At 45.5% G+C, this 25123-nt stretch overlaps 1 protein-coding gene across 1 annotated transcript in view; it reads left to right on the plus strand.

Moving 5' to 3' along the window:
• Positions 1–25123, plus strand: part of nav2b (neuron navigator 2b) — an 86491-nt gene that overhangs the window by 24540 nt on the left and 36828 nt on the right. The window contains exons 9-12 of the mRNA XM_077022199.1: positions 17425–18430; positions 18539–18648; positions 20715–20826; positions 22256–22597. Of these exons, the coding sequence (XP_076878314.1) occupies positions 17425–18430; positions 18539–18648; positions 20715–20826; positions 22256–22597 (1570 nt within the window). The remainder of the gene's footprint in view (positions 1–17424; positions 18431–18538; positions 18649–20714; positions 20827–22255; positions 22598–25123) is intronic.

Raw genomic sequence — 25123 nt, forward strand, 5'->3', positions numbered from 1 at the left:
ACTTGTCAATAAGTGTTCTGAAAGCAGACTCACACTCAGGTGTCCACTCTGCACTGAAGGGAGAGCGAGGATGGACACAGCTCTTTGGCCGGTCCCTCTTGTAGACTTTACCTCTCTTCTTGGCTGGATAATATCCAACAGTGAGAGAGTTGAGGGGCTTGGCGATTTTAGAATAGCCCTCCACAAAACGCCTATAATAACCTGCAAAGCCCAAAAAACGCTTTAGTTCTTCTCTATTCACAGGACGAGGCCAGTCCTTGAGAGCAGAAATTTTTCCTGGATCAGTGTGGACCCCTTGGGCATCCACCACGTGACCAAGGTACTTTACTGATGACTTAAAGAACTGGCACTTCTCAGGTGACAATCTTAGGCCATAGTCCTTGAGGCGGTGTAGTATCTTCATGAGTCTCTCCTCATGCTCCTCAAGGGTTTCTGAAAAGACTATAAGGTCATCTAAGAACACAACAACCTCACTCAGCTGCAAGTCTCCAACGCACTTTTCCATGAGGCGTTGGAAGGTGCTCGGAGCATTGGTCACACCCTGCGGCATGCGGTTGAATTCATAGAAGCCCAAAGGACATGTAAATGCTGTTTTTGGTTTGTCCTCCTCTGCCATCTCCACCTGATAATACCCTGACCTGAGATCCATCACTGAGAACCACTTTGCCCCACTCAATGCCGAGAACGTCTCCTCAATATTGGGGAGGGCATATGCATCTTTTATAGTGCGGGTATTCAGCTTCCTATAATCGATACACAGCCTAATCTTCCCATTCCTCTTCCTTACTAACACCATGGTGAGGCGAAGGGACTCTCTGACTCACGTATGACCCCAGCATCAAGGAGCTCTCTGAGGTGCTGTTTCACAGCCTCCCTATCACTGGGATGTATGGGCCTCGGGCGCTCCTTAAAAGGCGTTGGGTCCTGCAAGCGTATACGGTGTTTCACAGCAGTTGTATGACCCAAGGAGAGCTCATCAACAGCAAAGACCTCTGGGATTGAATTTAGCAGGTCTGAAATTCGTCGTTTCCATTCCTCAGGCATAGGGGAGTCATCAAGATTGAACGCAAACTGCTCACCTGGAGTCTGAGAATTAGTGGCAACACACTGCATGGAGTTTAGGGGCATTGCACTCTGAGCAGCAGATATCTCACCAATGACACACCTCGGAGGCAGAGTGACATTGTGGTCTGTTATGTTTCTAAAAGTAACAGGAATCTTGCTGGAGGCCTTACAGGTGATGTTTATAAGTGCACACTCAAGAAATAGCCCACCAGGTATGGAAAAAGACCCGGGGGGTTCAAGGACAAAACACGTGCTCGGATGCTCTTTCCCAACCCTGACATCCCCAACCACACATAGCTTATGCCCTGCTGGGATGGTGACGGGATTTCTCCCATGCAACTTCACAGGATGAGGTTGATTTAGACTTTTGCACATTTTGGCAACATAATGAAGGAGCAAAGCGAACTGGTCTGACCTCCTCTGGAGGCTCGGCCTGTCATGATTCATCCCACGCTGATAGAGTTGCAGCAGAACATTTGTGCCAACCAGCATTGGGACTTGGCTGTTAAACTGGCACTCGGGGACAACAAGCGCTAGGGTGGTTAGCCGCTCCTCCGTACCAGTAACACCATGTGGGAAAGTTAGTGGGATCTCAATATAGCCCAAATACGGTACAGACTGACCCCCAGCCCCCTCAATCTCGAGCAGATGACGGATGGGCTGGATAGGGAAGGACAACAGATATCTGGAACAGAAAGTCTCTGAGACGGTTGTGACCTGGGACCCGGTATCAAGAATGGCTCGGCACTCTATGTCCCCTATGGAGACTGTAGAGACACAGCGAGGGCCGATCAATCCGGAAGGTAAGGCATTGGGAGATTCATTACCGCTCCCAGAGGCTTCAGTTTCAATTTCCACACTGTGGATCATCGCTGCGGGACTTGTCTGATTGACGTCCTCAGCTCCCGCTCGTCCCACTGCAGGAGCCTCTACAAGTTTAAAGATGATCCGGCGCCTCCTTGTCGTGCCCAAAACCTGTTACGTTTATCTCGGAGCTCTGCATTCTTTTTACGAACAAGGCCAGGGTTAGGTTCATTGGTGCATTTTACGGCAATGTGGCCATCTTCTCCGCACTTAAAGCAGAACCATGGTTTTGGCTGAGTGGGAGTTTGGGGTGTCGAAGGACTTGTGACATGGCCAGCTAAACTTTCACCTCGTAAGGGTGCTTCCTTCTTTGGTGAATCACTCAGGGGCTCTTCACGCTTAAAATCTTTAGTCTCCTTGTGTATTAGCTGTGCAACTTGTTTCCGAAGTTCTGCAACTTCCCTTTCAATCTTGGAACTTACATCAGGCTTTGTGGGAATTATGGCAATAGGTTCCTCATCAAACACTGGTAGACTCAAGACTGAGTGAACATGTGCTGCAGCCTTTGTACTTCCCAGATGCTTTTTCATTCGGTCCATCTTGGCAGCCCGCCGATCCTCCTCTGTTCTCAATAGCAACAGTAATTCTGGAAAAGACGGGGGACTAGTTTTCCTGTGCTCTAGTTGGAGGCCAATGATCAAACTCTGGTCCCAACATCCTCTGCAAAACTGCCTGAGTAAATACTTGTCTGATTCACCAGGTGAAACCCCCCCTCTAGAGATGGCTTTGGTAAGAAGCGTTTGGAGACGGTTCAGGTAGATAGAGGGCTTCTCCCCGGAATTCTGGTTTGAACCCAAAAATGTCGCAAAGAGTTCTTCACCATCCTCTACCACCCCAAAAGCAGATTCAAGCTGAACGAGGTAAGCTTCAGGTGGTGCATTTGTTCCAAGTGGCTTGACCACATCAGCTGCAGGGCTAAGCAGACTCTCCAAAATCCTTCTCACCTTGTGGGAATCCGATAGTGAAACATCCTTGAGGAGTAGGTCTACCTGGGTGCGCCAGGCATCATAGTCAACCTCGCCATTTGGCTTGGGAAGCCGCCCAGAAAAGGTTCTGACTCTGCTCTGACTAAAGTTAGATGGTGAAGCTTCATTACGAATGAAATGCTCAACAATAACTTTCTGGACTTGAGGTGGGTTGATGGCACTTGCATTCAGAAATGGAGAGCTTGTAGGGGAGCTGAGACAGGGAGCATTAGGAGCTGGATCAGAACGGCTTGGCTCAGCATTGTCAGGGTGATCCCCATCAGTTGTTCTATTGTCACTACTGGGTGTAGGAGTATCTGACAACTGGAGGTGAGTATCAGGGCTCGGGAGGGGGGCAGCGTCAGGTTGGACTGGTCCTAACTCCCGCTGAAGCATATGCCAAAAACCAGCTTTACTTCTCCCAGCGAGAGTGCTCAGTTCGGCTAAACATCTCTGGGCTAACTCTCTACCAAGCTCCTCTTGACACATCTCGCGAATGGTTTTAACATGCCAGGTAATGTTGGGATCACCAGGGCTAGGTACCTGGCCAAGGTTTGCAGGATCGAGCCTCAAAATTGACCGTTCTGATGAATACTCTACAAGGGCTCTGGCCCTCGGCTGATCTGGCACGTCAGGAACCCTGACTATTTTTTTTACATCTCCATTAACCTTAAAGAAGTCGATTATCTCACCATCGGTGTACTGTTCATCTATGCCTGTAATGTAAAGGCTACTAGGTCCATGTACATCAAACTGGTTGCACAGATCCATTTTATCAGGTGTTAAGGTTTAACAATGGTCTGGGTCTATCTCAATAATATTTTGACAATGGGTTGAGTCTAAGCTCCTGCTGTGTTCCTGCACATAAATTTTTTTTAATTATTATTAATTAATTAATTATTATTATTTTTTTTTTTTCTTGAAAAATATTTATTATTATTATTATTAAATATTTATTTATTTTCTTTCTTCTATTTGGGGTGGGATCTAGCTTAACTGCAGCAGTCTCCTGGCTGGCTCGCCACTTTGTAACCCCACCCTTGCGTCTGTCACTATAAGACAGTGTTGAGTATCACCTAAGAACCAAGGGTTGGCTTCACATGTAGGTTCAATGAGGAGACTGCTGTGAGTTACCTGCCTAATTACTGAATTAGGCCTGTAAGGTCCACCACAAATACCATACATACGCAATAGACTGATAACCTGAGAGAAATGTATTGAATTAATAAAGGCATTCGCAACACAATGAAAATTAAATTAAAAATCAAATTAAGAATGAGTACTGGACAAAAAAGTAAATAAATAAACAAAACAGAATTACCACATCTCTTGTATTATCTACCCAATGTTAAATTTGCAATACACAGATATTTGTATAATGACAATGTTCGGATCCTATTTGGCCAATTAAATGTATTTTTTCTTGAAACAAAAAAATGTCTGAGATCTCAGGTATATAAAAAATGAAATAAAATAGTCCCTTTAGTTAAAAAAAAATCACCTGGGGTACCCAAATTCCTACCGCCCTTTTCCACTGTGAATGTCCGAGATGGGTATTGCAATGGAGAAGAATATGAAGATGTGGATTGACTCTTCCCTCCCAACGGCAAGTGGCAACGGCGAAGATGCAGATTGAAGGAAGCAGAAAATGGCGGAAGAACCGGGAACCCAATCAAAGGACTCTAAAAAAAAACCAGCCTAAAGCCGTACAAACAATACCATTTACATATGCACAAGCAGACGAGTCGCTGCTTCACAACATCCACTTTACTTAACGTATAACTCTTAATGTCCGCTATAACTCTATACATTGAACATGGATTCATTTAACATTTCAAAAATAAAATCTCTCCCTTCGCACATGGCTCTTACATTAACTTCTCGGACCGTGACAGTGCAAAGCGCTATTTCAAGGTCTCTATACACTTAAAACTTAGCCACATGAAATTTAAACATAAATAAATTGATAACCCACACTGAAGAATTAACAAAGCACAGGCTTCAGTCACACTCCATCATTCCTAGATTTTTTTCTCGACTGGTTTTAATGAGAATGCTCATAACGAGAGTAATGAAACCAATTCTAATTCTCTCTTTAGTGTGTAGCACCTTGCTAGCGAGTTAACTTGCTAATATAGCCTATCATTACTCACCGAGAAATCTGTAGCTCAAAAAAAAAAATATCCAAAATCCTACGCTGTCCTATTTGGTCACAGATCGACAGTGTTGCCATAGTTACTTTGAAACAGTAATCCGACTACTGACTACTGACTACTTCTTTAAAAAGTAACTCAGTTAAGTTACTGACTACTTGCTTTTAAAAGTAACTAAGTTAGATTACTTTTAGTTACTTTCAGCAGAGGCTGATCCCCCGCCCCTATAACATGAAAATGACTACCAGTTCTGCCAATACTCACTTTATTGACATGTATTTTAACCGGAACATCAAAAATGACACTGGCATTTGTAAACTTTTTCTTGAAATAGGCTTACATGTTTTTTAAATAAATAAATAAGACAGTCTTTCTGTTCAACTCCGCCCACTTACAGGGTTGCCAACTGTCACGCATTGAGACACACGCATTTGACTGTCTTCACACGCTTACGCCACACTTCCGATATCTCACGCCGAAAAAAAAATCCAGTTTATTTACCTCTGATCCACATCTATGATTCAATGAGTTACTAGTTCGATCTGGCGCCAACCACCGGCGATCGATCGATCGCGATATAATACTGAATTTAGTCAATTTTACACCCCGCCCGGTAACAATTTACGTTCGCCGCCAAGCCCCGGTTTTTTTTTTTTTTCAGGTTTGACGTTGTGTTTTTGAAAGTAGACAGCACTCTGTCGCCAGGACAGAGTGTACAACGGACCTTAATGTTGTCTTCCTTAGCCGAAATAAAATCAAAATAATGCCTGTATTTCCAGCTGCTAAAGGCGAACCTCTCCTTCCATCTGACTTTGGCGCCGCAGAGCAGAGATGACGTAACCGCGTAAGAAACGTGTAGCCAAAAAATAAGAATGAATAAATATAACCTACGTTCCCCCGAAATGCAGAAATAGTAACGCACGATGTTTTAGATAAGTAACTTTAATCTGACTACTAGTTTTTAAATAGTAGTTGCGTTAGACTACTCGTTACTGAAAAAAGTAGTCCGACTACAGTAACGCGTTACTAAGTAACGCGTTACCGGCATCACTGCAGATCGATCACCTTCTCTTGGGTCAGCGTCTGATAAATCGCCGAATTCCTAGGTGTGACGAATTCTCAGAACTATTATAAAATTATATTGAACTTTTCTTGCGTTCAGCAACTGCATCCACAATGCGCTGACAGAAGGAAAAGAAAGAAAAAACTCACAGACGTCTATCATCCCTATCAATTCGCGCGCTGAATGCCCACGTGACAACCTACAAATCTAAATTAAAGTAGACATTAATATGTACTGCTGGCATCTCTACTCAAATGATTCCCTTTTTTTCTAAAAATAATGAATTTATATTTAAAGGGCCATGGTCTTTTAAACTACGTAAAGCAATAAAAAAAAATAAAGCAGAAATAACCTGGGGCTCAGAAAATCCAGGTTACACCGGCAACCCTGGCATGCTTTTTCAAGTACTTGTACCCATGGCCGTATCTCGACAAAATGTTCAGTTTTCTGAACGGATAAATCATTCCTATCATTTTAAATGCATGCTTTATTTGCCAAAAACAAACTATAGGCTATCACTGCATACAAAAATTCACTGTCCCACCTGAGGAAGCATATTATATGCAGCCTAAATGTTTTGTTAAGTGACCATTTTCTATGTAGTCAGAGGAGCTTTGCAGTAAGGCTAGTGAAATGACTGCCTGCTCACTCCACTGCTAGGTCTGCTAGGATAACTATAAATAATGTTAACATTATATTGGCAAGTAATACTACGGAAAACTATGCAAGCAAACTACGGAAACATCAATAAGGGAAACCGTGTGGGTTAATCAAATATTGTCAAATAATGTTTCCATTCTAATGTCAGTGTAATGTCAATAATTCTAATGTGGCTGTGATTTCTAGTTTGAAAAGAGTTTGCTAGCATGTTGGGTGGCATGGAGTTGGCGGGCTTTAGCCATACTGCAAAAGGTTGTGGCAAGGTTAGACTACCAAGATGCCGCACTGCTAATTTTACTTTGTCTTTGTTAATATTGACTGTAGCATAATGTTGTATTGGATGACTGAATACCTAACTAGCAAAGAGAGAAAACCGTCATTTTATTATTGACTTTTAATATGGTAACATAATTTGCTTAAACAGGTTAGGCTAGGCTAATCAGTGAATTATGGTTTTAGAAAATGTTTTTGTTCCTTAAACTAAAATGTAGGTTAAAACTTTTCTGCTACCACTACCTGAATGATGTACATCATTGGAATATGCCTTATGGATTATTATCAAAGACTGTATGATTATTATGCCCAAAATGGATTTGGTAGGTTGTATAATACTTTTAAACGTTTTTACAAATGTGAAGGAAGGTGTACTTTAATACTTAAGTATTTTTAAAAGCAAGTACTTTCACTTAAGTAAGATTTTGAACATGCAACTTTCACTTGTATTGGAGTAGCATTTGACCAGTGGTATCTGTACTTTGACTCAAGTAATGAAATTGAGTACTTCGTCCGCCTCTGCACACACACACACACACACACACACACACACAAACACACACACTCACTCTCTGAGTCAGTACCTCTTGAGCAGGGGTGGGTTTTAATTTTCCCAAGGGGCCATATGAGAAACTAGAACAATTGTAGAGGGCCAGAGTAATATACTTAATTCAGATCGGAATAATACATATATACTGCATACCAGAGCCGGATTGGATAATCGGGAGATTCGGGAGTATTCCCGATGGGCCGGCTCATGTCAGTCTCTAGTTTGGGCCGATTGGGAGGGAAAAATAATTTTGGGCCGGATTTGGACATGAAACTCCCGGGCTGAAAAAGTGTCCCACTCCGGCCCTGCTGCATACAGTATACAATCTCCTAATTAAACATTACAATGATACAACGAAAATTTGGAGAACAGGATTATATAATTATTTAATGAATTGTGATTGCTTAGTTTAGAAAGTACTTTTTTTCAGTTAAAAAATGTCAGGGCTGGCTCAGATGCGACTCCGCGGACCACCACTAGGAGGAGTCCACGAGCCAGTTCCAGGCGGGGTCTCCGCAATCAGCAGTGATCTGTCACACCTGGCGTCACCCCTACTTAAGGAAGGGACTTGTGACGGATCACTGTTGAACTGTTTTGGTCTCTATGCCTCACGTTGTTCAGCCCCTTTCTCTGGTCTGGTTCCCGGTTGTGGTCGTTGGTGTTTCACCACCAGTTTCTCTCATGTTTGTTGGTCTGTCTCCTGCTGTTATTCGAGTACTTACCTCCTGCGCCGCTCCCTGGCCTTCCTCAAGTTTTCCCCCTGCTGTTTTTCTTCCTATACGTTTTTTTTTTTTGCGTTTTCCTGCCAGCCAGATACTTCCTCTGGTGTCTTTAGTTTCTTTTCTCTTTTGCATGTTGAGTATTGTCCCTCATTTAAGTTTGAGTTTTTCTTGTCTCGCTGTGTCGGCCTGCCTCACACGCTCTTCAGCGTTTATTGTTAATAGTGCAAGCCGGCACTTGGATCCATTTAATCTCGGTGTCATCACGTGGTGGCTACTGTTTCAGCAAGTCACCGCGTTACAAAAAAACCACAGCTCCACATATATAGATCAGTAACTGGGCTGTATCACTGCACTTTTTCAAAGGTCAAAGATTGTCAGAGGGCCGGATGTGTCCCAAGGGCCCAGGTCTAGTTTAAGGTATTAATACCCTGTGTTTTGTCATTCATGTTGCTTGTCTTTATGTCTGTAATAGAGTCCTGTCATTGGTGTTTGTCTGTTATACAGCCCTTTTTAGGGGGATTCTGTCCATATTCTGGTTAATTATGTTTATTCTTTGTTTCATAATGTCTTGTGATGCTCTTGGTGTCACAAAGAAGCAGTCTGTTTATTATTTTTTTTATTTTAATTGAATAACCTACAGTCACCTAAGTAGTTGTTCTGCAGATCTTTTAGAAAGCTGTTGCCAGTCTGGTAGAGAATGACTTTCTCCTGAGCTTAGGGATGGTCTTGTCAGAGGATGATGATGATGATGCTACAGCACTAGGAGACCTGCAAAAGAGGAGAGAGGCCTACTGTCATCAATTAACGTTCACCATAGAAATACTCAAACTCGTACCATCTGGAATATGTTTGTCCGCCATCTGGTATTCTGAGTGCACACACGTTGTCCGTTTCCTTACAAAGAGGAGACAATTTGATTAACGTCACTCAAAATATGATTCTGATAGTAACAAATGTACAGTTAAAAATCATTCAGAAGAGCGGAGTCTAAAGCTAATGTTGTGACAGGGAGGAAATGGAAGACATTTTAAAGAATAAAACGGATACCTTGAATCTGAGGTTCAGGAACCTTGGAAATCTGAACCGCCGACGAGAAGGTTTCTTCTCCAGCCCCATATCCAATGTCTGTGAGGCACCCTGCAGATCAGAGCTTGGTTGGTCCTGCTCTGTCTGAGAAGGGGTGATGTCAGTGAAGTCCCTGATCACAGTGTGGCCAATCACAGCTGTCAGCTCAGAGCTGCAGCGCTCTACAGACTGCAGCACTTCTAAGTCAGCCTCCATCACAGAGGCGCTCCCAGAAGAATCAGTGTGAGGTTTGGTGCAGGATATTGGGCTGGAATATCTGCATCAGCTCTCATCAGGAAGTTTGTCACAAAACCTTCCTTAAGTTTGCCCTGGGTGGACCTCAGGGCCTTTTCTAACACCAGCTGTATTTGAGATGTGTACAGTGCTGGGTCAGTGGAAGGAGGAGTTATCTTTAAAAACAAATCCTCAAAAGTACGTCTGAATGTGTAGGTTAGTCCATTGACAATTGATAATGCTGAGGCAAATGCATTACTTTTGAGGGAAGTTTGGGACACTCAAGATGTATTTTTGAAGCTTGAGTCCAGGGTTTTGATGGCCTGTGATGCTTTGGTGAGCTCTGAAATCTCACTCATGACATCTGTAACCATCATGGAAGCCTCGAGCTGGAAAGTCTTACAGGACATTCCAAAGAGCCTGTGTGTGTTCACCTTATCAGTGTCTGTGCCCCCATTGTGATCCTCATTTGTACTGCTGAAAATTATGCTCTCCAAGACCCTTTCACTACGAGGTCTTTGCTTGCTGTACTCCAACAACTGCAAAGATCATTCAGTCAGGGATGATGCTTTTTCTCTGATTTGTGTAGCAAAGGACTGGTACCCTGGCGTGACCTTAGAATGTCTCACTGGTTTCGGTGGGGCGACTCTCACATCTTAACTGTCCTTTATGGGAAACGTAGCTTGCTGCTCACTGGAAAGCTCGACTTTCGCCACGCTAGAAGAAGCAGCACAAGTGGACGGCCCTGTAGTTGCAGAGTTGATGTGTTCAGACACAGACTGTAGGAAGTGCCACAGGGGTCTGTCTGAGACGTCTCCAGCAACATCACTTGATGTTCCCTCACTACAGATGCTCAGCATGTTCTCAACAGTTGCTCCTACTGTTGCCGTTGTGACAGAAGGCAGCAACTCCTCCAGCTCATCATGAATATCAATGAGAACTTCGCCCGTCACTTAACCAGCTTGTGAACATGCAGAGTTCCAGACAACCCTGCATCCTGCTCATAACCGCAAGCATCAGGTGTTGGGCAACGTCCTCTATGGAGCTTCCAGACAGTGTAAACGTTTCGTACAGGTCAGCACTGTAATAAATCTCCAGAAGAGATTCATTCCTGATTAACTGGATACGGACCAAAAAAAAAAACCAAAGCATTTATTTCAGGGCTATTGAAAAAACACTCCGTCACGAGTGTTACGTTTGCCACCCCCGCTCAACAATTTACGTTCGCCCCCCCCACTCCCCCCCGCCGCACCGGACCTCAGGTCACAGGTATCTGCCAAAATTGGACCGCGGACAAATTTAGTTGAGTACCCCTGATCTAGAGTAACAACAACATGTGCAAGAGAACTTGACAAGATTTTATAAATCCAGTGATCAGTGATTACAGACATCAACTATGAAAATAATAATGATAATAGAATAAATTAAATGTTTTAATCCTTCACCTGCTTTAGGGAGTCACCCACAATAGCAGACTGAATTTGACAGTTGCTTTCATGCTGAGATAATGTTTTATCTCAGGTGGCAACATATTCAGAAAGACCCTCATGACCTCTCTGTGGATCAGGCTGATCATCCTTTGTGGTTTGGACCGACCACAAGAACCTTTCTTACCTGCAACAAACTAAGCGTCTCAACCCAAGACAAGCCAGGTGGGCGCTGTTCTCTGGTCGTTTAGACTTCACGCTGTCCTATTGCCCGCCCCTGTCCTCACCAAACCAGATGCTTTGTCCAGGCAATGGGAACCCAAGCCTAAACCTCAGGTCCCTGAGACCGTGCTCCCCCCAAAGATCATGGTTGCTCCCATCCAGTGGGAGATAGAAGGAATAGTTAAAAAGACACTTACCAGGGAACCCGATCCTGGTAATGGGCCTGTAGGTCGCCTGTGTTCCCTCGACCGTCTGTCGTAAGGTAATGGATTGGGGTCACTCCTCTCGTTTTATGGCTCACCCTGGGGCACAGCGGACCCTCGAGTATATTAAAAGGAGATTTTGGTGGCCCAACATGGATCAGAAGGTAAGAGGGTTCGTGGCGGCCTGCGATGTTTGTAACCACGGCAAAACCCTTCAGTCTAAGCCCAGCGAGTTACTCCACCCTCTCCCTACTGTATTCCCTCTAGACCAGGGGTGCCCACAAGTTTTCAGCTTGCGAGCTACAGTGGGGAAAATAAGTATTTAGTCAGTCACCAATTGTGCAAGTTCTCCCATTTAAAAAGATGAGAGAGGCCTGTAATTGACTTCATAGGTAGACCTCAACTATGAGAGACAAAATGTGAAAAAAAATTGAGAAAATCATTTTGTCTGACTTAAAGAATTTATTTGCAAATAATGGTGGAAAATACGTATTTGGTCACCTACAAACAAGCAACATTTCTGGCTGTCATAGACCTGTAACTTCTTTTTTAAGAGGCTCCTCTTTCCCCCACTCATTACCTGCATTAATGGCACCTGTTTGAAGTCGTTAACAGTATAAAAGACACCTTCCCACAACCTCAAACAGTCACACTCCAAACTCCACTATGGTGAAGACGAAAGAGCTGTCGGAGTACACCAGAAACCGAATTGTAGACCTGCACCAGGCTGGGAAGACTGAATCTGCAATAGGCAAGCAGCTTGGTGTGAAGAAATCTACTGTGGGAACAATAATCAGAAAATGGAAGACCTACAAGACCACTACTAATCTCCCTCGATCTGGGGCTCCATGCAAGATCTCAGCCCGTGGGGTCAAAATGTTCACAAAAAAGGTGAGGAAAAATCCCAGAACCACAAGGGGGATCTAGTGAATGACCTGCAGAAAGCTGGGACCAACGTTACAAAGGCTACCATCAGCAACACACTACGACGCCAGGGACTCGGATCTTGCAGTGCCAGACGTGTCCCCCTGCTTAAGCCAGTCCATATCCAGGCACGTCTGAAGTTTGCTAGAGAGCATTTGGATGTTCCAGAAGAGTATTGGGAGAATGTCATAGGGTCAGATGAAACCAAAGTAGAACTATTTGGTAAAAACACAACTCGTCGTGTTTGGAGGACAGTGAATGCTGAGTTGTGTAGGTGCTGGCCAAATTTATTTAGTAATCAGTCTCATAAAATTACCTACGAAATGGTGGGAGTTCAGACCGTGTTAAATTTATCCAAATTTTGTATAAACTCATTTAACTAAGGTCGCCACTAATTGTGGTCAACTCCCGTAGCCCAAATTGTTTGATTAACAAACTATAAATCTGAAGGTTACAGTTCAAATAATAGTTCTGGCTTCAGGTTGTAACAGAGAAACAACGACTCAAACGACAGTATTTAAACATTAAAAACATTTATTGATCACAAAGCATAATAATAAAAGCATAGCAAACAAAGGGGACAGGAGGGTAGGCTAGTGTGTGTGTGGATGTGTATTCTAGTGCGCGCGGATGCGCGTGCGTGTATTCGAGTGCGCGCGGATGCGCGTGCGTGTGTACGTGCGTATGGGGGAGGAGATCTTTGAGACAAAGAGAAACTCGATGGCGCGAAACTTAAACCGAGTTCTCACTACAGCCACAAACACAACGCAAATTTCCTCCAACTAAGACACGGTATCGTCGGTCACTATACAGCCCCAACGAGCGTATAGTGGGACACACGTTTAACAGTTATACGAGGAGTTAAGTATTAACTATGAAATAAAAGAATCAGTGTGAATAACCGAACAAGTTTAAACAGAATACCTATTTAAGCTTTGAACAGAATATCTCTTTAAGCCTTAAACAGAGTACGGTTTAACATGAACGTGATTATAAACACCACTGCAAACAAGCGTTCACAAAGCATCGATCTAAGCACACAGAAAACAGTAAAACAAGATATTGTTCCAAGTCTGCCCAGACGCACAGTCTTACTTTGAGTTGTTCAGTCCGCGGCCCGCGCAGTAGGCCAGGTAGCCTCTTGAGGAGGACTCCTTCGTGCGCTTTCGTGAAGAAGGTTCCACTGGATCGCGTTGCTCCGTCCAGGGGAAGCTGTGGTGGCCGTTCAATCGGCGGTCCCTCGATGGTCCGTTGCGTGGTGTCCCGGGGAAGTGGTCGCTGTCGACGTTAAGATGAACTCGCGGAGGTCCGGCCGTCGCGCGAATGTTCAAACCGTTCTTAATCGTCGGCTAGCTGAAGCGATTGGTTTTAGCGAACTCCGCAAAAGAAATAAAAGTAGCGAACTAGTTACTTCTTGCGTCGCTCGCGTGCTGCACGGGGTCCGAGTGCAGAACCAATACCGCTTTGTTCCCGAAGGTGTGCGCGCTCTTTGTCTCTAGGTAGCTACTTTGATGCAGCCAGGTAGAGAGAACGAACAAAGGGGGATCCCCCCTTTTAAAGGGGATTCGTCTGATGACGTAGTTCCACATCCGTCCTGACGTGGGCCATGCACCTAGGGGGAGCACCCCCCCTTCCTTTGTCTGTGGAGGCATGGTACCTACAGTTGCATCCAAAGAACACCATACCAACTGTCAAGCATGGGGGTGGCAACATCATGCTTTGGGGCAGTTTCTCTGCAAAGGGACCAGGATGACTGGTCGGTGCACATGAAAGAATAAATGGGGCCATGTATTGTGAGATTTTGGGTGCAAACCTCCTTCCATTAGCAAGGGCAATGAAGATGAAACGTGGCTGGGTCTTTCAGCATGACAATGATCCCAAGCACACTGCCAGGGCAACAAAGGAGTGGCTTCGTAAGAAACATTTCAAAGTCCTGGAGTGGCATAGCCAGTCTCCCGATCTCAACCCCATTGAAAACCTTTGGAGGGAGTTAAAAGTCCGTGTTGCCCGCCAACAGCCCCACAACATCACTGCTCTAGAGGAGATCTGCATGGAGGAATGGGCCAACATAACAGCAACAGTGTGTGCCAACCTTGTGAAGACTTACAGAAAACGTTTGACCTCTGTCATTGCCAACAGAGGATATACAACAAAGTATTGAGATGAACTTTTGTTATTGACCAAATACTTATTTTCCACCATTATTTGCAAATAAATTCTTTAAAAGTCAGACAAAATGATTTTCTCAATTTTTTTTTCACATTTTGTCTCTCATAGTTGAGGTCTACCTATGATGTCAATTACTGGCCTCTCTCATATTTTTAAGTGGGAGAACTTGCACAATTGGTGACTGACTAAATACTTATTTTCCCCACTGTACTTATAAGATGACCAAGTCAGAAAGATCTACCGGAGGGTGGGGGGTTGTGAGGTGGCGAACGAAATTTGTTGAGTGAGGGTGGCGAACGTAATTTGTTGAGTAGATTGGCTACCGTGAATGTCAATCAAAATACAACCGTCAGTGCAGATGTGCGAGTAATCTACTACTTTTTAATGTGACGCGATCTACGCACATTCCTTCGCGATCGACCGACACTTCCTTCGCGATCAACGTAATGAGCACCCCTGCTCTAGACCATGGACCCACATATCCATGGACTTCATCTGTCTGCCCAAACTCCCCTCGGCCCATGAAACTGCTTCCTTGCTCCTGAACCATGTTGTGAGAAACTACGGGTTTCCCCGGGATGTGGTATCTGACCGTGGTCCCCAGTTCTCCAGCAGGTTTTGGGCAGCATTCCTTGACCTCCTTGGAGCCAAGGCCAGTCTGTCCTCTGGGTTCCACCCCAAATCTAACAGACTGACCATAGTTATTCAGCGTGTTTTCTTTTGTCTCGCTTCCCATGCTGTTTTTACGGAGGTCTCAGTTCGTTACTTTTATGGCTTTGCATTTGGGTTCGTTATTATTAAAACCCCGCGCTTCTTCCCTCAGTGGAAGGATCGCATCACAACTTTGACCCCTCCTGGGATTTTTTCCAACACTTCAATTAAATCCTCAATTCTCATCTAGTTTAGGTTAAAGTCAAATGTAAAAAGGTAATCAGGATCCTTAACTGTATAATGCATCACATATTTGGTAACATATCACACTAAATCTCACCTGAAAATCATCTGCTTTGGGCTTCCTTTGTCTGCTTGTTTTTCACTCTTGGAGCAGACACATCATGGCCAGTTTTACCAGTTTCATTTATTCAAATTCCTTCTCCATGGAAAAAGTGGGCCGGGCTGAGTTTTCCACTCCATCCCTGGACATGTATCAGACCCACTCCAGTCAGTCAGTCAGAAATATTCCTACCTCTTTCTGTTCCCACATACTTCACTTCAAGAAGAGCATAGCAACTGAAATTCATTCAAACTCAAAATTATTTTTGCTCAACTGAATGTATTTAGCAGGAACACACCTACCTATAAACATAGGTGCACCTTTTGTACATTTAACGTACCCAGTTAAAAACATCCACAAACCTCATGTATCCGGGTACGTGTATTCCCACAGGCTCTGCACATGTGTGTTGAGTCTGTCTTGCATACAACAGGTCGTTATGCTCTTAATTGCTGAATGATACTGCGTTCATGCTGCACCCAGCAGATTTTAGGCCCGCCCTCTGTGTGAAGCTTTTCTTCGGAAATCATCAATGTTCATGTTGAAGACTCACAACTGGAGACTTGGGCCTCCTTTAGTAGTGTAACATCGCCCACTTCTGGTGTAACTGTGAGCCCATTCCCATTCCCATAATGCTGCTTTCCAATGTAGCTGCTTAAAGGACAGATGCTGACGGTTACTGTGCCTGTCCATGGTTACTGTGTGTGTCCCTGGCTACTGTGTGTTTGTACTACTGTGTGTGTTTGTATTTCTCAAAGGTGTTCCTTCATTTCTGTGTGTGTTTGGTTACTGGTTAGTGTGGTAGTTTGAGGTTTTCCTACTGGAACACACCCTTTACTGTTATTTCCAGTGTGCTCCAGTGTGCAGCGCTGCCCTCCAAGACTCTGTATAACATTTTAGCTGTTTGGATTTGAAGGATTTCTCTGGAGATTAGACAAATTGCACATGGAGGTCATTCTGTAGGGTCTGTTGGTAAGAGTCTGAATTGTTAGGCTAGATAGAGCAATAGATTGAATTGTATATTGAATTAAATGGTACATACAGTCCTATAGTACGTGCTTCAAGGTGAGAGCAGGGGAGGGATGGAAGAGAGAGAAGAAGACAGAAAAGGAGAGAAAGAGCAGACGGAGACGGAGAGAGAGAGAAAAAGAAGGAAAGAGAAGTGAATCCATTTAATACCTTTAATGTAAAACATGTCCTCAGACATTTCCTAAAGTGATTCATCACTGGCACATTTTCTGAGTGCTCATTCAGTTGAAAAGCAGCCCCTCCCAAGACTTGACGCAAACACAAACTCCCACGAGCAGTTTGGCTTTGAATTTTAAAGTCCTGCCGGTTGTGTTCCCCATTTCTCTGGATGTATGGTTCGTGTAAGAGTTCGTCATACAGGTGGTCACTAACAGATGGTTAAGTGTGTTGACCTCGCCATGTGTACTGCGATATTTCTAGGTTGTCATTCTATGCTTTTTACTTGGATAAAAAATTGACATATTTACATTTTATCAGGCTCTGCAGAGCTAAAGGACAGTTGTAAAGCTTTGGTACACATCTGTGTGGCAATGAGGTGAGTTGATGCTCTTGATGGAATTGGGAGTCATGTTATGTTCAGGTGTTTATGTCCTTGGTAATTGTAATGATGTTTTCTATTAAGAGGTAGATTTCTAAGTAGTATATTTTATGCTGTTTTTGTGTCTTTGTTTAATTTTTGTGTTGATTTTCTTTTGGCTTGTTTTGTAGTGCTCATGTTGAGTTCACATGTACTTTACATTGACCACAGTATCTGTGATCTTTGGCAGTTAGACCACAGTAAGAAAGTGACCTTTCTGTGGCAGAACTACATGGTAATCCACGCTAATGTCTTCTCCGTTCAGACAAACTGGAGTCCTCTCCAGTGATGGGTGACCAAGGGCCTCACAGTTCTCCTGTTCATCTACCAAACTGCACGACTGGAGCCACCAGCTCCACCAGCAGCGGCACTAAAGGATGGAGGAGCAAGTCTCTGAGCGTCAAGCACACGGCCACCTCCTCCACGTTCTCCATCAAGCACTCCTCCATCACCTTTGAAGCTCCTCCCAAAGTCATCGCCCAGAAGTCCATGCTGAACAAACTGAAGCTCGTCAAAAGCGTACCTGCTTCTCGAACCTCCAGCAGTGCCTCTTTGGTGGACCCGCACGCCCTCGTGCACTCGGAGCATGATGGGGCGAGCGTTTGCCCCGTTCTCCCTCACGCCCATCTGGGCGACCAGCAGCCTGCCAGCCCAGGGGGCTCCAGCCCAAAGCTGGCTCTAAAGAGTGTCGTTCAGAGGACATTGGGTAGGAATGTCGGGCCCAAGGTGGGCCCTGCCAAGGCTGCTGAGATGGACAAAGCCAGGCCAGAGGGGAAAGACCAGGACTTCAGACCGTCTTCTGGCTCAGACCAAGAGCAGGGCCAGGATGAAAAAGCCATAAAGGAAACTCAGGACTTGGCTGAGGTTAAGAAACCCACTATGATCGCCAAGGGACCCAAAAGCAATAAAACCGCTAAGAAAGAAGGTGCTTTTTCATCAGTGAGTGGTATACCAAAACCAGCACAGCTTGGCAAGGGCTCAGGGGTGGTGAAAGCTTCAGTGGCGCCCCCTTGTGGAAGAGGAAGGGAGCGTTCTTGTAGAATTAGGTCTGGAGGAGGTGTGTTGATGCACAAGTGTCCAATAGAGAATAAAAACAGCTCTGCTTCTAGTTCAACACTGACAGAAGATAAAGACAGTCAGAACAGAAACAGCAGTGTTTCTCAGTCCATAGCCAACAACGCAGCCAACAACGCAGCCAATGTGCAGCTACCACTGCCACAGCTGCCCTACAGCCATCCCAACACGGCTACAGTTGCTCCTTTCATGTACAGGTGAGATACTGGATGTGTGTGTGTGTGTGTGTGTGTGTGTGGAATATGTAGGAGAATGCTTTTACCAATCTGACCAGCACAGACAATCCCCACTGTACTGCTGCACAGATCACAGACAGACATGGATACGTTTGGGTTGATGGAGGAAGAGGATGGCATGAAGGAGAGCTCAGACCTTCACTGCAAATCCATGAAAACATCTCTGGAAAGCCTGGCAGGTATGTATCCTTCATCTCTCACACATCACTCTCCAGCTGTAGTATTACTGAGTACAGCGAACCTATAAAGTATTAGTGTGCAGTGAAACTGAGTGAACGGTGTGGTGACATCAGTCTTGTGAAGGCCAACAAGGCCTGAGCCATGACATGCTGGGCAGTTGTGGTTTGGGCCTTCTGCTGTGTGGACGCTAACCTGCCACGTCCTCCCCTGTGAACTCCTGACGTTTGAGCCCTGTTGTCACAATTTAAATTCTTCTTTTTCTTTGCTAAATAAATATTCACAGTGTCTGTAGACTACAAGCCTACATGTTTTGAGTGGAAATGGAAATACTAATTGCAACAGGACACACATGCTGCGAGTGTGTAAGCGTCCTGTGTGATGTACGTCCTGTGTGATGTCCGTCCTGGGGAGGTGCATAGCCTTCACCTGTCCTGCTTACCCTGTGCCCAGCTGAGGGAGTCCCGTAGGACTGCTGTCCCGTAGGACTGCTGTCCCGTAGGGCCGCTGTCCCGTAGAGCTAGTATTGCACTGGACAGGCAACAGGGGAAAGCATTTGCATGATAAAGCCTGTTGTTGTCAAGGAGTCACCAAGGACCACCCGCGTGTGTGTGTGTGTGTGTGTGTGTGTGTGTGTGTGTGTTGGCAGTTTCTTGTTTCATTCGTCAATGTGCTATTAGAAGTGATCTCTCTGCAGGAGTAGTAAACTGGCATGGATGCTGGCATACCACTCTCCCCTTCTACGTCTCTCTCTCTCTCTCTCTCCCTATCTCCCCCTCTTTCTTTCTCTTTTGCTTGTATGAGGGGAAGAGGCAGGACTGTTCCCACAAGTCTTTGCTTCACCTCACCCACTCTCCCTAGGCAAACAGCTAGGGAGTCTGTTAGAAAACCCATCCCTTGTTTTAGAGGAACAGCTTACCCAAACACAGGGTATGGACTATGCACTATGGACCCTCGAAAGCACAGACAACCAGCTTGTAAAGAGCCAGACAGCAGCCCCGGCCTCCTTCCCGTGGCCGGCGTGTCTCTTGGCCGAACTGGGACCCGCAGTGGATTTGTGGGTTCCACGGCTTGTGCCGAAACGAAGTGTAATGATGGCGCCGTGGAGAGAGGCGTCTTAGCCGGGGTGGAGGCGCCTGCGGCGAAGAGCTACAGAGAGGGTGGTGCAGCTCCACCAGGGGAGAAGGTCCAGGCTGAAGAACGGCGAGAGGTCAGAGGCAGGGCGAACAGAGACGTGCACACACACTGCCACTTGTGCCAGCTACGCCTGGCCCAGCACACGTGCGCGTGGGACGGGATCGCACGTGTGAATGAAGAGATTCTTCTGACTGTGCTGGATATTTATGAGAAATATGAGAGTAAGAGCGTGCGTATGTGCGTGTACACAAATGATCTCATCATGTGTGTGAGTAAATGTGCGTGCGGGTGCGTGAGTGTGTGCGCGCGTGGGTGTGTGTGCGCGCGTGGGTGTGTGTGGTCTGCAGTCTGTTTGCCTCCTGATTTCCTTACAGTCCCCTCATGACCGTTAAGTAGAACTTAATCCATGTAGCCAAATCCTCATCCTCAGCACAGTGCATGTTTATTTGTGAAAGTCTTATTCTGCCAGAGTGGGGCGGGGCTAAACCTGAAGGTGTTATTCTTCCAGAGCAGGGCGGGGCTAAGCCTGAAGGTCTTAATTCTGCCAAAGTGGGTGGGGCCAAGCCTGCTCCTGTTAGCTCTCCACTGAAACCAAGTGCAGGTGCTTCTTCTTTCTGGAACGTTCTACCTTGTGTTTTCCCATTAGTTGCAACTCATATATGCAGTTTTGCTGTTTGTTTTTTTAATTGATTGACATAGAAAAAAAGCTCTGTCTGCTCACCATGTATTTGTGACTCTGTGATGGAGGACCACAGGAACCCCCCCAGGGCCTGCCTTCTGCAGCCAAAGCAAGTGTTTCGTTTTAGGAGGTCGTGAGACACATTTTTGGAGTGTTTGGGTTGTAGGCTGTGTGTTGTAACCTGTCAGAGGGAGGCAGAGGTTAGCCATTAGCTGTTAGTCGTTAGCTGTGAGTGATGTGTCCTCTGCCCAGGTGACGACCCAGAGAGCAGAAGACTGAGGACAGTGAAGAACATCGCTGATCTGAGACAGAACCTGGAGGAGACCATGTCCAGCCTGAGACACACGGCACATATCAGCCACAGGTAACACACACACACACACACACACACACACACACACACACACACACACACACACACACACACACACAACAGATTGTAAATGAAATATGAATGTACAATGTCAGTCTTACTTTGAGACATGTTCATCTATTCAGTGTGAACATCACTATTCACACACAGTGTGAACAACAGTATTCATCACACTGAATACCATTTAAAGACGTCAGTCTGTTACCCAGACAGTCTTTCTGCTTGACATAGTTTGGTGTAGTCAAGGATACATTAGAGGGACTATTGTGTGTGTGTGTGTGTTTGAGCTTGAGTGTGTATTCAGTGCACGTATGTGTCTGACGCTGTTCTTTTGGTGGTTACATTTCTGTTTGGAAGGAGAACACAGCTGTGAGTTAGTGCTGTTCTTAATTTATCTTTCCTGTCTGTCAATATGGAAATGAACAAATGTTTATCTTCAGGTTTTATTTTTTTGTACAGCAGAACTTCTCTTAATCTACTCTCATAAGAAAGGGAACATTTATATTCAGATGCACTTTGCTTGTTTCTCTACAAACCTTGTGTACTTCACTGCAATTTTGATTCAATGCATTCCAGACTTACAGACATGTTGAACAGCTCACATTGTTTTTTGCATTATTTTGTGTGTGCTAAGCTCCCCCTGGTGGACACTCTGCGTTAACGCATACAGTGCTGTTTCTCAGCCAGTGCACTCAGCCCTGCTGGCTGCAGATGGCTTCGGTTCAACAGGGCAGGAATAAAACACGACTTTAATTATGAGCGGGCGCAGAGATCACAGTGCGGTGCCCGCCGTGGTGCCCGTGAGAACCTCTCCACCACGAGCCATTTGCAATCGCTCACAAACGCCAGCGCCTGCCGCTTTGATTGACATTAAGAGCTGTTTGCGAACTGGGGTTGGAGCTGTTGTTGTTTTGTCTTTGCTGTGGCGGGTTTGATGTGCGTCTCGAGCATTCGGGCCATGCGGGGAAGGCATGAAATCGTCTAGGGACCCCCTGCTGTCTGCTTAGCCTCACAATTGAAAGCTTCATCTTCATTCCCAAGTCAATTAAAGAAAGGCCCAGATCTTCAGCCCGGGTGGGAGGCTCTCATGGCCCAGGAAACACTGTCACATGCTTTCAGCATTTATCTCCCCCTCTTGCCGTCTCTTTTCTTACTATCTGTTATTCATGAGGAGCAGAACATGTCCAAGGCCCGTGTTCTGTCTGGCCCGCCTCCTTTGTAACGCTCACTTTTCAGTTCTTCTGTCATTTCAACTGAAGCTTCTGTTCACAAAGGGAAGTGATCATCAAAGACCTGGCCCCGCCCCTATGAGTTATAGGTGGATATCTGACTGTGTGAGTCCAATCGGCTGTTCCAGCAGGGAAGGACATGTTTGTTTCCATGAATTGCTGACATGTTTTGCCTAAATCTTCTCCCCCAGCACCCTGGAGACGACCTTTGATAACTGCGTAACCACAGAGATCAATGGGAGGGGCTTGCTTACCCTCAGTCCCCGCCCTGCTTCGGCTCTGCCGTGGCGACAAGGCTTGTCCAGCCCCCGTCTACAGGCCGGCGACGCCCCCTCACTGGGGAGTGGTTATGAGCAGCCTCTCGTGCACTGCCCGCACCGACAGACAAACCTGGACCCCGTCGACAACCTCCACTACCTGGGCGTGTCCAATAAGGTGGAGGATCTGGAGGGTGTTACCATGGAGACTGCAGGGTATCTGAGTGACAGGGACATCCTGGGGAAAAGTGTGAGGACAGACAGCACCACCAGCGGGTGAGTGTGTGTATGTGCAAATTAACAAAACATAGCAGCAGACATGCATACCATTGTCAGGGTAGAAAAGAGGAAACACAGAGACACTATGCATCAGCTCTATGACTCTGTAATGCTCGGTGTCATCCTCTAGGTGGCTCTCTTCAGTTGGATGTATTTGAAATACCCGAAGCAGTGGTTTTAAATCCCAGTGTCACTCAGGGGGCGCCACCTAACTGCAACTGCGCACTTCTGGATTGTTCGACCTCTGGTGTCACTCAGCGAGGGCCACCCAGTGTAACTTCTGCACTGGCCATAATGAAGATGTAGTGTGTGTGTGCGTGTGTGTGTGCATCCGCATATGTATATGCACTAATACATATGCTCACGTGTCCTAAGACTTACATACACTAAGCTCACGTGCCCCAAGCCTTCTGTACCTGACTTAAAATTCCTGGCTGCTTCTGCCAGCTGCAAAATCATAAATCATACGTCTGCACAAACTGCTGACCTGGTGCTAGACAGAACCAAAACACCTGCAGGTTCAGACCCAAACTGCTGTTGAAACCTGAACACACAGCGAGGGCTGCTGAAGTCTTCCAGACACGCAGTGGTACGTCCATTCACACGCACGTCAGAGTCAGACCCCGTCAGCTTCTCCTGTGATTGATCTGACAGCTGAAGTAGTTGAGGCTCCTTTTGTCTTTCGGCTACAGGACTGTAGCTTGTGGCCTGAAGGCATGAGACGGGGGTCATGGGAAATATTCCGGGTTGTCTCCTTGGAGATGGGTTCAGGGAGGGAGAGAGTAAACACACAAGTGCATTAACTGCTAAGGGAGGGGGTGGGGGGGGTTGGACTAAATGTAAATAAAGCAACATTTAGAAATGTTGACAGATATGTGCACATGCATATATGCCCACAGATCTTAGGGGCACCCGTTGGCAACGACATCACATCATAGCAGCACTGTTCTGATACCCCGTGTGACACCGGCAATGTAACGTCAGGATGGCATCACTCTGATTTAAGAGTAGGCTGAGCTGGTGTAGCATGTGCATGCTAAACCCGGGCACTGTGCTAACTGTGATGTGTAAAGGCTCTCTGGTTGCTAAGTGTGATGTGTAAAGGCTCTCTGGTTGCTAAGTGTGATGTGTAAAGGCTCTCTGGTTGCTAGGTGTGATGTGTAAAGGCTCTCTGGTTGCTACGTGTGATGTGTAAAGGCTCTCTGGTTGCTACGTGTGATGTGTAAAGGCTCTCTGGTTGCTACGTGTGATATGTAAAGGCTCTCTGGTTGCTACGTGTGATGTGTAAAGGCTCTCTGATTGCTAGGTGTGATGTGTATGGGTTGTAGATCCTGCTTGGGTGTGTTAACCAATAAGATGACTCTGTTCTGCGTCCGTTCACTCGCACCTGATGGAGCAGTAACTGAGTCTGTGGTGCTGATAAGGGGGTTCTAGCTCGTGTAAGTGATCCAGCACCAGTGCGGATATCCACCGTCACATTCTCTCTAGTTTCTAATAAGGTTCAAGGCAAGTTTACTTATATAGCACCTTTCATACGCAACAGCGAAGTTACTGAATAATTGACTGAAGTTACTGAATAATACACCTTAAGATGAATAACTAAATAAGGAGGCTGGAGGAAGAGTGTTTGTGCTGCTCCACTGATTAATGAATCACATGACAGCAGGTCCATGTCTGGGGAGGCCAGTTCAGCCAGCCTACCTGCCCTCTGGAGCTGAACCTAGATAAGTGACAGAGGGTCTTCCTGGTCCTCCAATGAATAACCCGCTGTGACAAACTAGCTCACTGACCTCTGACCCTCTGTAACCAGGCAACCAGGCAGGTGTCAGAACTCAGGAGCAGTAAGGTCGAATTTTTTATAAAATTGTCAAATTAGAGAGAAACGTTTGAAAACTTTCCTTTGTTAACTTCTTTCTCTCTCTGTCTTTCTTTTGTTCTTCAGTTTTGCTTCTTTTGTAAGGAATTTATGGCCCCTCTCTGACACCGTACTGCATGCCTGAGAGAGAGGAACCATCCAGTTTAGATCAGAACATGCTGCCGCACTCAGAACCCTGGCTCGGGGTGTTTGATGTATAATTCTGTTAGACGTTGAGCACTTTGGTTTAAAGCAATAAATCCATTGAAGCTAACCTGTTTTTGCTACGAACAGAATTTATTGCAAGATTCAAATTGCTTGCATGTCTTTTGCTTGCCAGAGATAATGCAAAGGGGGTGTGTCCCATCCCCAAGCAGAGGATTGCACAATTTAACCACCAGAGTCTTTGATTTAACCGGGTTTTTGATCATGAGTTTTACATTCATGCCCTCAGACCTGACATAAGTCACGTCAGTCATCATAAAGGTGATGTGTATTGCCTACCTTTATAATGTAAATACAATCAGTGTGTTATGTGAGTCACCTGAGCAGACAGGTGTTTAAATCCACCCAGTTAGCCAATCAGAACCTGCAGAGCATGTGGAGCTTAATGACAGGAAATGACCTGTTCACCCTGGAATTGTTGCCATGTTTACAATAGGTGTGTG

Source organism: Brachyhypopomus gauderio, chromosome 11 (genome assembly GCF_052324685.1).
Source record: "Brachyhypopomus gauderio isolate BG-103 chromosome 11, BGAUD_0.2, whole genome shotgun sequence".
Classification (NCBI taxonomy): domain Eukaryota; kingdom Metazoa; phylum Chordata; class Actinopteri; order Gymnotiformes; family Hypopomidae; genus Brachyhypopomus; species Brachyhypopomus gauderio.